This window comes from Dasypus novemcinctus, chromosome 4 (genome assembly GCF_030445035.2).
Source record: "Dasypus novemcinctus isolate mDasNov1 chromosome 4, mDasNov1.1.hap2, whole genome shotgun sequence".
NCBI lineage: Eukaryota > Metazoa > Chordata > Mammalia > Cingulata > Dasypodidae > Dasypus > Dasypus novemcinctus.
In genome coordinates, this window is record NC_080676.1 from 126,811,701 (window position 1) to 126,827,439 (window position 15,739).

The 15,739-nt window shown below is 33.9% G+C and overlaps 1 protein-coding gene across 9 annotated transcripts in view; it reads left to right on the forward strand.

The window, feature by feature from the left end:
- Nucleotides 1-15,739, forward strand: part of ROBO1 (roundabout guidance receptor 1) — a 1,228,714-nt gene that overhangs the window by 367,316 nt on the left and 845,659 nt on the right. For 4 of the 9 annotated variants that reach the window (XM_058296069.2, XM_058296075.2, XM_058296077.2 and 1 more), the window contains exon 1: nt 1,018-1,751. The exons of 4 other annotated variants lie outside the window; for them this stretch is intronic. In XM_058296069.2, the coding sequence (XP_058152052.1) occupies nt 1,643-1,751 (109 nt within the window). In that variant the 5' untranslated portion in view covers nt 1,018-1,642. Of the gene's footprint in view, nt 1-1,017; nt 1,752-15,739 lie in introns of those variants that run through there. One more of the 9 variants, XM_058296066.2, reaches the window with a different exon arrangement.

Genomic DNA, 15,739 nt, shown 5'->3' on the forward strand with positions numbered 1-15,739 from the left:
TTTATGGATATTGGCTCTTAATAAAATTTCTGATATGTTGTAGGCATTCAAAGAAAATTTCTTGAATCAGTGAGTCTGGAAAATTCAGGTTGGAACCAGATTCAGAAAGTTCTGCTTTATATGCCATGTTAAGAAATTTGGAGCTGTGTCTTATTTGCTTTAAAAATTAGGAGATTCCTCATAGTAATCTGAATTTCTGTCTTCTCTTTAAAATTGGAAACATCTGGCAACCTTGAGTTTGCAATCCATGTGACAGCATTCAGCTGAAGTTGAAGGGCAGCTGCCCCTTTTCTATGGGCTGTATCTGCACATGGCTACAATCCCCATCTCCTCTTCTTGTATTATTCCCAATCTGTTTCACCCATTCATGTTACCTTCTTGGCTGCTGTAGGTCCTTATTTCTTTTCCCCTGCTGCAGAGCAGGGGACTAACAGTAAATAACACCTTATTAGGTATGTGTTTTTGAAATATGTTTTGGCAGCTGTGTGTATTATTTATCTATAGAAGTAGGTCAGGTTATAGAGTATTATTATGTGTTTAACAGCAATCAGAAAATAGCTTTATAAGCCTGAGAAAAAGTAATATATCTGTATTATTGTTCTATAATGTTCTTGGAAGCATAAAATTATTTTTATTATTAAAAAATAAATTTGATCTTAAAGTAAAGGTGAACGTCTTATGTCATTACCATGTAGTTCCAAAATAATCAAGAGAAAAATTGTGATTTACCCAAGGGAAATTGACTTAATTGTAAAACTGAGATGTGTGATTTGCTATTAAAAAAAAAAAATCCACCCAGCTCATGAGGTAATAAAAATGATTCCACAGAAAACAGGAAAGATGGAATATACCAATATGTGTTTACAAAGCAAACAAGTTTTACTATGAGCTGCAGATGCTCCAGAACATGCAGTGTACATTACATTGTGCCCACTTCATGCATTTGTGGTATTTCTGGCAGACTGTCTTTATACATTATTCTCTGAATATAAAAATCGCAACAGTACAAGATAAGTAGGAAAGATGATTGTTTACCACTCCCATTTTGCAGAGATATTTTTATCATGTCTTAGCAGCAGATATTTATACATCAGATCCCTTCTCCAAGATGTTAGATAAAGCTTTGCAAACAAGTGATTTTTTTTTCTTTCCTTAACAACCACCCCTGTTTGAAATGAGGTGTGTTTGCAGAGCCAAAATTAAATATTCAGTTTCGTCAAGTACTATAATCTGTGGTACAGAATGGGTAGGTGGGAAAATACTGAAATCTCAGCTCTTTCCTATAATTGTGTTATGAAAAATGTTGACAAACATTTGGGAGAACTGAGAGATGGTAGAAACAGGTTAGGAACTGGGAGCTGCAGGGAGCCCAGAGAAAACTGTCAGCTTCTCTCTCCTGGCATTTGATGCTTATGTATAGTGGAAGATTTTACATCCTTCCTAATTTTTTTTAACGTGCCTTGAATAATTCAAATGGAAATCTTGACGAGAACATACCTGCTTTTTAAAATTTATGGGGAAAACAGCGTTTTTGCATTTCTGCTGAATAAAATGACAGGATTGGCTCCAGGATTCTATTCCCAGTAAAAGCCTTCAGGTTCGTCTGTGACAGGACTCTGCATAGAGGTTATTTTTACCTGGCATGGCTGTGCTGCTACTGATGCTGCTGCTCTCGATGGCAGAAATAACTTCTCCTGTGGGCTTCTCAGGAAGAATGAAAGCTGGGCCAAGGTGGAGAGGTGAAAAGAATCGTGAGTAACCAGGATTTTTACTCTTGGTGCTTTTCTTTCTTTCCTTAGATTGGGGAATGCATTCCGGTCTGCCTAGCTTTGCATTTCACAGCACTTCCAAGAGGTTGTTTCAGGACTTAAAAATAATTTTACGCATTAAATATGCATGCAGAATAAATGGGCTCCACCCTCTCTAGGCTCCCCACATCTGCAATATTGTTCTGGATTGCATTGCAAGAGTTTTGTTGCCTTTGTTAGCTAACTTTCAATTCCTGGGACTTGTAAGGACTTTGAACCATTGATTGAAGGGCTATGTATGCAAACTAGTATTACCTCTACTATGTAAAGTTCAAACATGTTTCTGATATTTGCTGATATGCAAATGCTAGCTCTGCAATAATTCCTTACACCTAAGCATTTTGTCTAAGGATAACAAGAAAGGAAAATTAGAAATAACAACTATTATAGGAACTCTTAGATAAATAAGAGTGCATGCTTTATCATCAGGGATTGTGGGTTGATAAATATATTACTCTTTAGAGTCACTAACTTCTTTATTCACCCTTTATGGAAATGAAACTTATAATTTTCCAATTAAATTTGTGTATTTAAGGCATATAGTATTTAAGTCACTATTTTTGTCTTTAGGACAGAATTGATTTCTGGTGCCATTAGAGGAGAGAGACATGATGGATTTAACCTGTGTCTTCCTCTAAACTAAACAAGCAGCTCCAGCTACTACTTTTTTTCCCCTTTTACCATACAAAAGGCCACCAGCTGCAGAAAGACACCACTTCCCTTTTGTTGTATGTGTGAAAAGTTTGAAGTAGATAGATTCCTCTTCTCTAAGTTTAGAAATAGAGGTATTTCTCTTCTCTGTATCTCTCTTCCAAAAAAGAAATGTTTAGAAATGGACTCAGCTATCTGTTTGCAGAAGGGGAATGTTTCTTGTAAAATGCCTTCACTCATGTTCAGAGGAGACATGCCAACAAATTAATTTTACTGGAACTTTCTCCTGAAGATTCAAAGTAATGTTGAAGCTAATTGCTAGCTAGGTGTATGACTTTTGTCCTAATTATGCCTTTAATCCATTTAAGGTCCTATATCACTGACTTGAGCAGGAGTTGGAATGCTTTGATGAGTAAATGGTGACCGAAGCATAACAAACTGAAAAATTCCTAGATTTAATTTGCTCACCCACCTACCAGAATTTCTCAGTACACTGTTATTACAGCCTTCTATCTCCCTTTCTCTTTTCTCTCTTTATTTTCCTTTATTCATTCTTTTGTCTCTTTCATAATTCTGAAAGGGACTCTTTTCTGAATAGCAGTTCTGCTATTCATTCTATGGACATAGAAGTTGTTCCGATGGTCTTTTTCTCTGGTCAAAGGTAGAACCATGAATCCCAATGAAGCATACTAAGAATGCTAAGGAGGAATTCATTCATCACAAAAGTCTAAGGCTTCTCAGGTTCACCCCAAACCTTGGATTTAAATCTCACCAATCTATTCCATGATTATATAAAATATTTTTATATTAAGCTTATGATAGCAAGGATGGATAAATTACTACTCTCATTTAAAGATGAAGCTGAAATAATGTTTAGATTCTATAGTCTAATGTGTTTAGACTTCTAATTCAGTGTTCTGCCCATTGCTCAAAGCTTCCTTAGAGAATATGCAGGCTGTGGGAAACCCCTATCTCAATCACTGAGTGAATTTTGGAGCCATTTTTTTTTTTCAAACAATAGAAGCAAAATAATTCAATAGGTCAGTTTCAGATTACTTAAAGTGTTATTCTATCACCAGGCACCCCCAGAATCTTCCCTCTGGCTTGACATAAATTTCTTAAAGGACACCAAAAGACCGGTTGTAAGCTTCAAATAGCAAGTTTGAGAATTTCCATACTTTTACAAAATGCTTGCGAAAAATTGGGGGGTGGAGCAGGGTGGGAAAATAAGGGAAATTTTGATGATCCAATGCTGTTAAAGTAGAGATAGTTATGTACATTTAAATAATTTAAATGCTCAAGAGATGAGTGAACTGTAAACATTTCCAATACTGTGGTTGCCACCTATGGTAGTACCCAATGCTAAAGAAACAACTGCATGGGGGATAATACAAACCCTTGAAAGTCTTGCCTTTCAATCTTTTTCTTTCCATATAATATTCTGGAAAACTCAGAATTGAGTAATTTACCATACCCTTGCATTGAAGGATTCAGGTGAGGAGAGCTGAGGCAATTCATTGAAATTTTCTCAGCTAAGAGTTTTCTTGTTGGAACACAGATCAGTATATTACCAACAATGCACAAGTTATGGTGGAAAGCCTGTTTTCAACTTAGCAGATTTTTGGGGGGCAGAGTACATGAAATACATTTAGAGAGATGTTCAATTTCTTAATGAATTGAGAGTTATAAAATAAACTTTAAATGGCAGTTAAAATCAAGGTAAGAGATCTTAGTCAGAAAGTCTATTCTCCAAAGAATGTCACGTTACTACTTCTCATATAGACCTGAATGTCTAAGGGAATTTTTATACTTTGTTGATCATCTCAGAGTCTCTATGAACTATTTCCCTTTTTTTGGGTCATTATACTAATTGTTGACACCTGAAAGCAGAAAAAGACTTCAGAGGTGGTCAAAAGATATTGCTCTGCTTCAAAGTATACTGCATTTATATTCCCTGAGATACTTTAATGCCCTCAAATATTTCCTCATTATATTTTTTGTAACAAGAACTTTATAAGTCATTTTAATATTTATCCAACTTTTTTCCATTGTTTATAATTTTCTTTTCTTTAGAATTATAAACTCCTCAAGCAGGAAACCTGTATCGTTTTCAGCACCTAGTAGAATGCCTGGCACATTGTAGACACTCAGTGAATATTTGCTTGAATAAATGGACTCTAAAAATACTAACTGAGGTGTAATGTACTCCCTGGTCGAGTGCCTTCTTCCCGTGTATAAGGTCCTGGGTTCAACAACCAGTATCTCCTAAATAAAAAAAATAAAATAAAATAAAAAGCAAATCTGAATATGCATAGTATATTATTTATGTAAATTATTTTAATAGTAATATGTAAAATTATTGCATACAATCCTACCCTTTCACCAAAGATTTAATTACAAATATATATATCAAAATGTTAGTTATTACAAAAATATCTGTAAATGTAAAATAAAGGTAAGTAAATATAGTAGATCCAGTAAAATGTAATAATTTTTAAAAATTGAAAGTGAGATATAGATATAGAAAAATGAGATATGAAATAAAGAAAAAATAGCAACAGAGAAATGCTGAAATTAACATTTGGTGAGAGTATAGGTTGTACATTTTTATATATGGATTATGACACAAAGGTCTCAAAGATCTTCTCAGAGTAGAACAGCATAACTTTCCACTCTTAATCATCTTTTCCTGTTTTTGTTTTTGTTTTTATTCCATTTAGGAGTATATCACATATTTATTTATGTTTATTTTCTTTTTCTACTAATAGAATATAAACTCCAAGAAGGAAAGGACCTTGTTTCTCTTGTTGTTATTTCTTTCCTAAGCTCCATTACAGAGCCTGGCAAATATATTTATTGAATAAATGTTTTTTTATTGAATAAATGTATGACAAAAAATGCAATCAAAGGAAGTGTTCCAAATTTAAAAGATTTTTAAATTCAACGTTGGGATTAAATGTAGTCTTTATTTTCTTTTTAAATATTTTTGAGGCTTTTTCCCAATTAAGAAAAAATAAACATATTCTTTTTTTTTTAAGCAGCCAAATAAACTAAGGAAAAGACTGGACCGTAGACCCATAGATATAACTTGTACATAGATTTGATACTTTAAGTTAGCAGATAATTTTGAAAGGAAAAGATGAGTCTCAAGTACACAAAACTTCAATAGCAATAGGTTAAGAAAAATAAAATGCACTTAAAAGAGAACATTGGTCCATGTAGAATCTAAGCCCCCTCTCAATGTAGAGGTGGAGTGGACATCACCATCCCAGGGCCCACAGAATGGAGGAATAAAATATGGATTAGAAAGAAAAAAAAAAAAAGACATTCTCAGATAAAAAAAAATCTGAGAGAATTCATCTCCATAGACCTGCCCTACAAGCAATGCTAAAAGGAATTCTTCAGCCTAAAACAAAAGGACACAAGACAGTGGTTCAAAGCAGCATAAAGAAATAAAATCTGACAGTAAATGTAACAATCTGGGTAATTATAAATGCCGGTATTATTATATTATATTTTTTGGTATGTAACTCCACATCTTACTTTCTAAATTTGCTGAAATATAAGTGCATACAAAATAATGATACAACTAGATTTTTGAGCACTAAAAAAAAGAGAACATTGGTAATAGATGGCAGTTATTTCGCTATATGTCATATTATTCAAATTAAAGGTTTTTCATTTTGGTTTATAAAACTGCTTATGTTTAGATTCTTCAATCTTAAAAGTAGATAATGATTTAACACCAAATCAAACATCATAATACACATTGACCTTATTTTTCAAAATATTTATTATTAATAATGTATCTACTCAAAACAACAACAGATATAGAACTAGAAAAGCAACTTCAGGAGTGAAATCTAATAGGCAAAGGGCTTTAACCCACTAAAATAATATTTTTAAGTAAATATTTGAACTTTATTCAGTCTGAACATTATTCCTTTTAAATAGTCTAAGAAGGGAAGAATGCAGAAAGAAAATCATGATCAGAATTGAACTGAAGAATTCAACAATGATATGAAGAGAATTTTACTGTGGAAGTAATAACTATCCTTCAGGTTCACACAAGTGGAACTCAATACAATAACACTAATAAGTTGTATTATTTGTATTATTGATGATTTATTAATACTTTACTCAAAGTTTATACAGGCATAATATATTATAGTAAAATAAACTTAATTTATCCAAAAGGTAAGGTCCCAAAACTGCAGGTTTATATATGTCATTTATTGTCACCTCTGAATAACTCTCTGAACGGTGTAAACATCCACACATTTTTTTTTGTTTTGTACTTTCAGATTTCAAGAAATGTGTTGGTAATCCTGTATTTTTAGATCTCTTTTGTTATTTTATTTTTATAAGATAAGATACATTTGAATTGAGTCCTACAAAATATATGGGGGAAAAAAAGCACAAGTATAAAGAAAAGAAAAAGCACTGGATCTTATTTAAAAACTTACTCTAACTTAATCAGGAACTTCCCAGACCCTTTATAGAAATGCTCCAAATGGGAACCTTACTCTCACCCTTTAACTTGTAAGCATAAACACACTTATTTCCAGAAATACCTTGCTGTGGCTGAAACATCTTATGCTTAAAGTGTCACATTCATTTATGGGCACCCCTCCCCTTCACATACACACCCTCACACATACACACAATACATCTTTCTTTCAAGAATGACAAACTTCAGTCTTCTGGCCAAAAACAAATTACACCCATAAATAAATCACAGTTCATTTCTTGTTTTGATGTTTTCCATTTAATTTTCCATCTCAACATTTTAAAATGAACTCTCCATGGTTATCTTTAACCATCTGCTCCTTTTCTTCTGTTGCTGACTGTAGTAGTCAGCTAAAGGGATGCTGATGGAAAATTCCAGAAATCTGTTGGCTTTTATAAAGGGTGTTTATTTGGTGTAGAAGCTTATAGTTACCAGGCATAAAGCAAAAGTTACTTCTTTCACCAAAGGCTTCCTGGGTTCCTCTCTTTCCTGGGCTTGCCTCTTCCAGGCTTAGCTCTTTTCTTACCTCCACAAGGCCTCTTAGGTGAAAGGCTTGTTTTTCTTCCCAGGGCCTTCTCTTTTTCCACATCACCATGCTCCTCTGTGTGCTTACTTCCTCATGCTCCAGCTCAAGACCCCAACCTCTCTTTTCTGCCCACCAAGTGTGAGTCCCCACCCACCAAGTGGGCAGGAATACAATGTCCTGCTGACATGACCCAATCAAAGCCTTAATCATTATTTAGCCAAGTAAAAATAAAACCTCTGAATCCAACATACTCTAATATACCCAGAGGAAAAGACAAGTTTACAAACGTAATCCAATGTTCCTTTTTGGAATTCATTAATAATGTCAAACTGCTACACTGACTTAGTTCAATATTTTTTGAAATATTAGAATTATTCAGGGGAGGCTCCATAAAATGCCCTGAAATCATTTGAAATAACTGAAAATAGCTTTCAAAAACTTAACCTTGATATTTCTCAAGTTTCATGTTCATCTTTGCCATATTATTTAAACTATTCCAAGCTCTACAATTTGCCCAAGAGCTAAGTTCTAGCAAAAGTACTATTCTTTAAGAGTACAAGTTTTGGAAAACTGGGAGCAAATTAAATAGACTAGTTTTGGTTTGGAAAAAAATCAGTGTGTCCTTTATATTTTTTCTCTTCTTTTTCCCACCTATTCACATCTTATGCATTTTTTAAGAACTGTTGTAAAGGAAATATCATGTTCAGTAAGTTAAAAAACTCTGTAGCTTTAATCCACAACATAGAGTCATAAATAGTATTTATTATTTTTTGTTCTCCTTTTATATCCAGTGAGAAAATATTCTTGCAATGTTGATCAGCTAATGAGGCTGATACAAAAAAATCAATATTTTATATTAAATCAGATTATTAAAATAGTTACCTCCAGGCAAAGATTAGTATCCAAGATATACCTAAAACACTGCCTGAAGCTAACAGAACAAGACAGTGAACTGGGAAACCTAAATTGATAGGATTTCCAGTGAGCCAGCACAGGGGAATTGGGCCATATTAGAGATAGAGTACAGTGCTTCCTTGAAGATAAAAAGGCAGAACCAGATGTTTTAACATGCAAATGACACACTGTCTTCTTCATAGATCAAATCATCCCTCTGCAACCACCTGAGCTACCAGCAGCAGTCAGAAAGTTAGAGATGGCATATATTAGTTTAGTGAACTTCATAGAATCTGAAAAGATTATATCATGATACTTTTCAATTGTAACAAATGTTCCATAACAATGCAAGGTGTTAATGATGGGGTGGTATATTAGAATCCTGTATTTATGCATGATTATTTGGCATATATATATACACACACACAGTATGTCAAAGTATGTCAAAGTTAAACTGCAGAAAGTGTACTGCATTCCTTTTTATCAAGAACAATAGTGTTGCAGGTCCATGATCATGTGTGGTGTGATATTTTTGGAAGAACTAATGTATTTTCTGTCACTAATTCTTTGTAAACTAAATATAATTTCTATGGTATTTTAGGACACTTTCCATTAGATTCAAGGTAATAAATATTTAAATTATTATTTCTTAACATTAAAAAAAAGTGCAGAGACTTTTTAGTAGTTAAACAACAAGAACTGGAATAAAGTGAATTTGATTACATATATCTATTTTGCTATCCCATTTCTATAAGATGCATTTGAGATGAAATCATTTGACATTTTTAAAATTATTTCCATAATTTATTGTTATAGTTTATTAAATTGCCGTGATAAATATATGCTTTATAGACAATTAAAATACTAATAAAACAACATTGACTTTTGCTTTCAAGCACTTTATACCTAATCTTCCTGTGTCCCTTCCCATGAAAGGCAAGTTTAACTGATGGCAGAATATGTGTTGCCTTTAGTATATGACATCAAATAATTTTATCCACTTCCAAAGAATTCAAGGGCTATAGGAACATAGAAGCAACTTTGTTTTATTCCAATTTCTCAAAATGGTTATGCCTGTTATCTGAGGATGAATACAAGCACCAGCTGACAGATAAGAACCTCAGAGTTAGTTAAATGTCTTAGATAAGACCTCAATTTGGAGCTTGCCTATTTTGAGTTTTCTATTGCTCTGGGCTACTAATATCTAATTAAGGCAGATTTGGTTGTGCTAATGTATACATACATAAGTAGAAAAGATTCAGGTTGTAGAAGATGGTTTTACCTTTAACTGTGCCACAAAGGTCAATAACTTAAAGCTGAAGCAGATGAAGAGAAAGTAATTTCCTAGATCATATGCAGTTCACCTTGACTTTGTTGCCTCAAGTTTTCTTAGCCTCAAATTTGGAGACCAGGAGAAAGTGCTCAGCTGTTCCATGGATGCTTAAGAAAACAGCTGAATTCAGCTGTCACACACATGGCTAGAAGAACAAATTTCCAGGTAATCCATTCTTAAACAATTCCATATTGAAAAGTTAAAACACTAGACTCAGGATTTCAAAATAATAATTGAAAAAACAATAATAATTTAGATTCAGTTTTTTAAGTGAGAGAAATCAATGAATGCAGATATGAAAAGGTGAATAATCTTACAGGGTGAACAAGATGTCCGTGCATAATCTCAGTTTTTGGAAATCCAACATTAAGCCTGGTTCCTGCCGCAGAGGAATGACCCTTAAGTATTCTAGCATGTTGGCTTTATCTCCTCTGTAATGATTTCTAATATACCTTTTTCACTCTAACCAAATTTATTCATAAATTTGAAAGAGACCAAATTATCAGTGGAGTCTGTAAGTTTTTTCTCCCCAGATTTCATGGTAGAGATTAGTTCTCTAAAGCCTGCTGAGAACAATAATATCAAAACTTGGTTGGTTTTAATAATGGGAACTTATTAGGTTTTTTTTTTAAAGATTTATTTATTATTTATTTCTCCCCCCTTCCCCCTCCCCCTCAATTGTCTGCTCTCTGTGTCCATTCACTGTGTGTTCTTCTGTGTCCACTTGTATTCTTGTCAGTGGCACCAGGAATTTGTGTCTCTTTTTGTTGTGTCATCTTGCTGTGTCAGCTCTCTGTGTATGTGGCCCCACTCCTGGGCAGGCTGCACTTTTTTTCACATGGGGCAGCTCTCCTTATGGAGTGCAATCCTTGCACGTGGGGCTCCCCCACATGGAGGACACCCCTGTATGGCACGGCACTTCTTGAGCACATCAGCACTGTGCGTGGGCCAGCTTCACCACACGGGTCAGGAGGCCCTGGGTTTGAACCTTGGACCTCCCATGTGGTAGGCAGATGCTCTATCCATTGAACCAAATCTACTTCCCAACTTATTAGATTTAAAGCTTGCAGTTCTCAGGCTGTGGAAGTGTCCAAATCAAGCATCATCCAGGGTTGCTTCTCACCAAGTTCCAGCTGTGGATAGCAGGCACAAGGCAGCTGAATCTAAAGATGCTTTCTCCTCGAGCTCTGCTGTGGGTGATCAGGCATATGGCAGGGCATAATGGTGGCTCTGCCTTCTCCTCCAGGCTTACTTTCATCTCTAGCTCAGCTGTGGGCAATCAGGCATATGGCTTGTCTCTCCCCTCTCCTCTGGGTGTCACTTTCAGCCTCTCAGAGGCCACTTCCCTTGCCTCTATGCTCTGCTGATTCCAGCCTCCAGGACCTCTCTCTCAGCCTCTCAGGATTTCTCTGCCTCTACCACTTTTTTCTATGCCTTTTATTCCTCCATTTATTAAAGGACTCCAGTAAAAGGATTAAGACTCACCCTGGGTTATGCCATACCGTTAATCAAAAGGTCCCATCTACAATAGGTTTATATGCACAGGAATAGAGGAGCTCCAAGGCCATGATCTTCTGGGGTCCAGTCAGCTTCAAACTGCCACAAAATATGTTTCAACAAATTTTGGCTGTATAATTAATTTCCATCAGCTGACTACTATTTTCTAGTTGACTTTGATTTTGGAGTAGAGATTTGAACTCATAAAAATTTAGTGCAAGGGTATAGTAAAACCACATGTAGGAATATAATGTCTTTTAAAAAGTTGTTATTTATTTTTAAAAGACTAGTTCAATTTTTACTGTTTACTAGTCCTTTTTAGAGAATCCCTAGTATTCACCATTTGAAATTGTTGCCAGGTTATGGAAGTATTGAAATTGTATGTGGTAGAGCTCAGTTAGTTTTACATAGAGTAATGAAGTAAAACAGTGTGCCTAAGGAAACATGATGATGAATTTATCACTGTTCTAGCTTGTCCAAAACCCCTGCTAAAGTAGCCATGCTTTTCTTATGCATCTGTTTAATGTTCTTACCATTAATATTTTCACACTAAATGTTATTAAGTGTTATTTAATTAATCTATGAAAATGCTGTACCTATTCAACTGGTATATTATTGGTTCACCTCTCATTTTTACCATGGAGAAAAGAATCCATAGAAATATTAACATTAAAATTTCTGGACTTGTTGCATTTTTCTCATTGGAGAGAAATACAGATAGAAAGAGGGAGTGAGAGTTCTATCAGACTGTATATTTGAGAGGTAGATTGTGGGGAAGTGAGTGATAATTTAAAGACATTTGGCAGCCTATTAACCTAAAGCGTTTAATGGAACAGTTTATCATAAAATAGCATTGCACCCCTACCAAAGTTTATGAGCAAGACACATAAGAGCTCTGCCAGAAATGTCATCAAGGATGTTATGTATTCTATTAAAGAAACTGTCATAGAAATAATTATTAAAACCATTTCCTTTTGAAAAGTGTTTCAAAATTTAAAGCAAAGCAGTGGTCAGGAAAAACCACATTTGACTTTTGGGAAAACAGTGAATGTAATTCCAAAATGTTTCAAAAATTTCCATATCATACAGCTGCTGTAAGAGCCAGAGACCTTGAATCAGACTTAGGTCCAAATCCCAATCCTTCTGGATACTTGCTATGGGACCTTATACACTCTTTTTGCATCTCCATTGTTATCTGTTGAATAGAGATACTAATATGTTATCTCCCACAAGTTGTGAAGATGTACCACAGCATCCATAGAGTTGTAGCATATAAATGGTCAAAAACTTGGGGCTCTGATTATGGTACTCAGAGTTCTTATTGGTGTTGTAGCTATTAATATTAAATTTTGTTACCCTTCAAAATACCTCTTTATTTAATGCAATACTTACTTACAATATTTATCAACAGGAAAAGAGTTCCCAAGAGCATATTGCTTAATTGGAACAGAACCAGATGATTGTATGCAATGGAAGGATGTAGCATAAGCTGTCAATGAAGGGATGGTGATAGATATTGACAGTGGTGTTTTAGTTTCCCAGGCCACTAAAAGCAAATACCATGAAAATGTTTGGCTTAAAAATGGGAATTTATTACCTTACAGTTTTGAGGCTGAAAAAAAATGTTCAAAGTGAGACATCATCAAAGCAATGTTTCCTTCCCAAAGACTGGCTGCTGGCGATCCTTGACTCCTCTACCACATGGCAAGGCACATGGTGACTTCTTCTGGTCTCCCCTTTTCTTCCAGGGTTTTTGTTACTTTCAGCTTCTTGCCTATATTGCTTTTTCTCTATGTGTTCATTCCATTTATAAAGGATTCCAGTAAGAGGATTAAGACCCATCCTGATTGTAGTGGGTCACACCCTAATTGAAGTAAGCTCATCAAAAGCCCCACTTACAGTAGGTTTACACCCACAGGAATGCCCTAGCTTCAGGAATGTAATTTCCTGGGGTATATACAGTTCCAAACCACCACAAATGGTCTGTAATATCAAGAGACATGTGAATAACCTTTAAAAACAAACATTTGGGAATATGTTTTTAAGCAGAATATGCAATTCTCTCTAGGTTGAAAAATTCCAATGCAAATCAAATGAGAAATGAGAAATCTAATCCTATTCGTGCTTTTTTTTTTGGAGATACCAGGGATTGAACCCCGGACCTTATATATGGGAAGCAGGCACTCAACTGCTTAGCTACATCTGCTCCACTTTCATGCTTTTTCCTGCAAAATCATCCATATATTCATATGGTACTGTGATAAATGCTGAAAAACACAATTATTTTGTGTTTTGGAATTTACACTCAAATATTAATATAAAATACACCGAACAATAAGTTATGTATAAAATAATTGTAAAAAGAAAGAGGCAAAATATGTTTAACAAATACAAGTTGAGCTTCAGTTTACACATAATATATACTTAGAGTTAAATGCACATATTTTATATGTGTGTGTTTAAAACTTCCAAATATAATTATGGTTATTCCTCTCTTCCTCTCTGAAAAGTTATTTGAAGGAGCACTTAAGTTTCTCATAAATGTCAGGACTTCATCTCAAAGAAATTTAGAGAAATTTGAATGTTCTGTCTTTGCCAAGAAACTCATTTTATTTTTATTATTCTGTAATGTATTTTCATTTTATATATTAGAAATTATTACAGATTCCTTGGTATTATTTGCAGAGTACCCATATTTCTTACCACCCTCCTTTTCCTGGCACACATGCTTAAGAAGTGTCCTTACTCTGCTGTAATGATTAATTCATGGTGCGTTTATATTTGTGCCTAAAATTATACATTGGATGTGTAGTGTATTCAAGTGACTTAAATTCTCTTAGGGGTCCTGGGTTCAATCCCTGGTACCACATTTTTTAAAAATCAATCTGTAACATGGGACTGGATGATATAGTGAAACCTCATGTGAAGTACAAATGTGGATAATATTGCATATATGACTTTTCACAAAATAAAAACACAAACTAGAGAGACAGAAACAGAATAGCAGCTAGGGACAGCAGGGGAAGTACAGAGAGAGAGGTGACGAGTTTTGTTTACTTGTCTGTTTTTTGTTTGTTTATTATGAATATTATTGGAATGATGAAAATGCTCTAATAGTGATTGAAATGATTTGTGATTATACCAAATTTGTGATTATACCACTGATTGTACACTTTGGATGGATTTATGCTTTATTAATATGTTATCCATAAATTTTATTTGTTAAAAAATAAATGAATTTCCAAATGGACTGAAAATTAAATTAAAAATTAATGTACAGAAAAATTAAAAATTAAAAAAAAATTTAAAAATTCTCTTAGGCACTTAACTAAATAAAATGCTTCCATTTTAAAGGAACTTACCTGTTCCTCTTCATCTTCTAAAGTCAGGTATCCAAAATTAGTCTTAATCAAAGGTCTTAATTTCCCCTGGTCTATTCTTAAACATCCTTCATGAGAGATTAGACCCAATTCGCATTTATATATCCACCCTCAGAAGACTTTGAATGAGTCGTTATCATATACTAGCCTAAAAATCAATTCTTCCATCTTTTAGCCTTTAAGTTGTAGCCACCTATAGCAACTTCATATTAGAACCCCATTTAGCAACACATTTTAGAGACTGGTCTTCTATAAGTAAATTAATTAATGAATGAAAAAATGGAAAAAATATCACAAATAACTTTGGAAAATTAGGACTAATATATAAGATGAATAATTATTAACAGTTGTTTAGCAATTTTTTGGTACATAGGATTAAAAATAATTATCATTCTCAGGTAACCAACTTTTGGCTATAAACACAGTTTGGATTTCCTTTGTTTCTCAACTGTAAATAAGAGTGTGTGTGTATGTGTGTGTGTGTGTATATATACACACACACATATAATCTCCTCAACTTTTAGTCCGTTCTTGTGTAAGAAGTTAGTAGTTGTCTAGTCAATAGTAATTTTGATCGGTTCTATTGTCAAATGTCAAATGTCTGAATTTATAAAATTCAGGTTATCTAATTTCAAATGAACATGGGTGGAAACTTAAGGAAAACTATAAGTTATTTTAAATCACTTTTACCAAATCATTATTTAATTAAAATGCATCAATTTCCACACCTAGTCCCAGTTACCCAATTAACTAAAATTCTAACATGAACTTTAAAGAAAGAACAAACAGTTCCTTTAAGCCTCCATCCAATATAATCTATTTCTTTGAGAAAACAATTATTTAGAATATATATAATTTTAATACATTTTCCCCAGTGTGAAACAAATACTATATAAAATGACAGTTCACTTTGTAAAATAAACAGTTCAAAATCAAGCTCTTATCCTTGAAAGCTAACTTGTTAGCAATAATTAAATTAAAAAGCTGAAAATTACTCATTGTGAAAGTCTGCCTTGTGGTTTGTAAAGGGAAGATTTCAAAGTAGAAGTACAGATGTTTAGTGTAATGAGGAAAAAATGTAAAGTGGTGTCACATAATTAGGGAAGAACCTGAAATATGATGGGAGTTCTTGAAATTCAT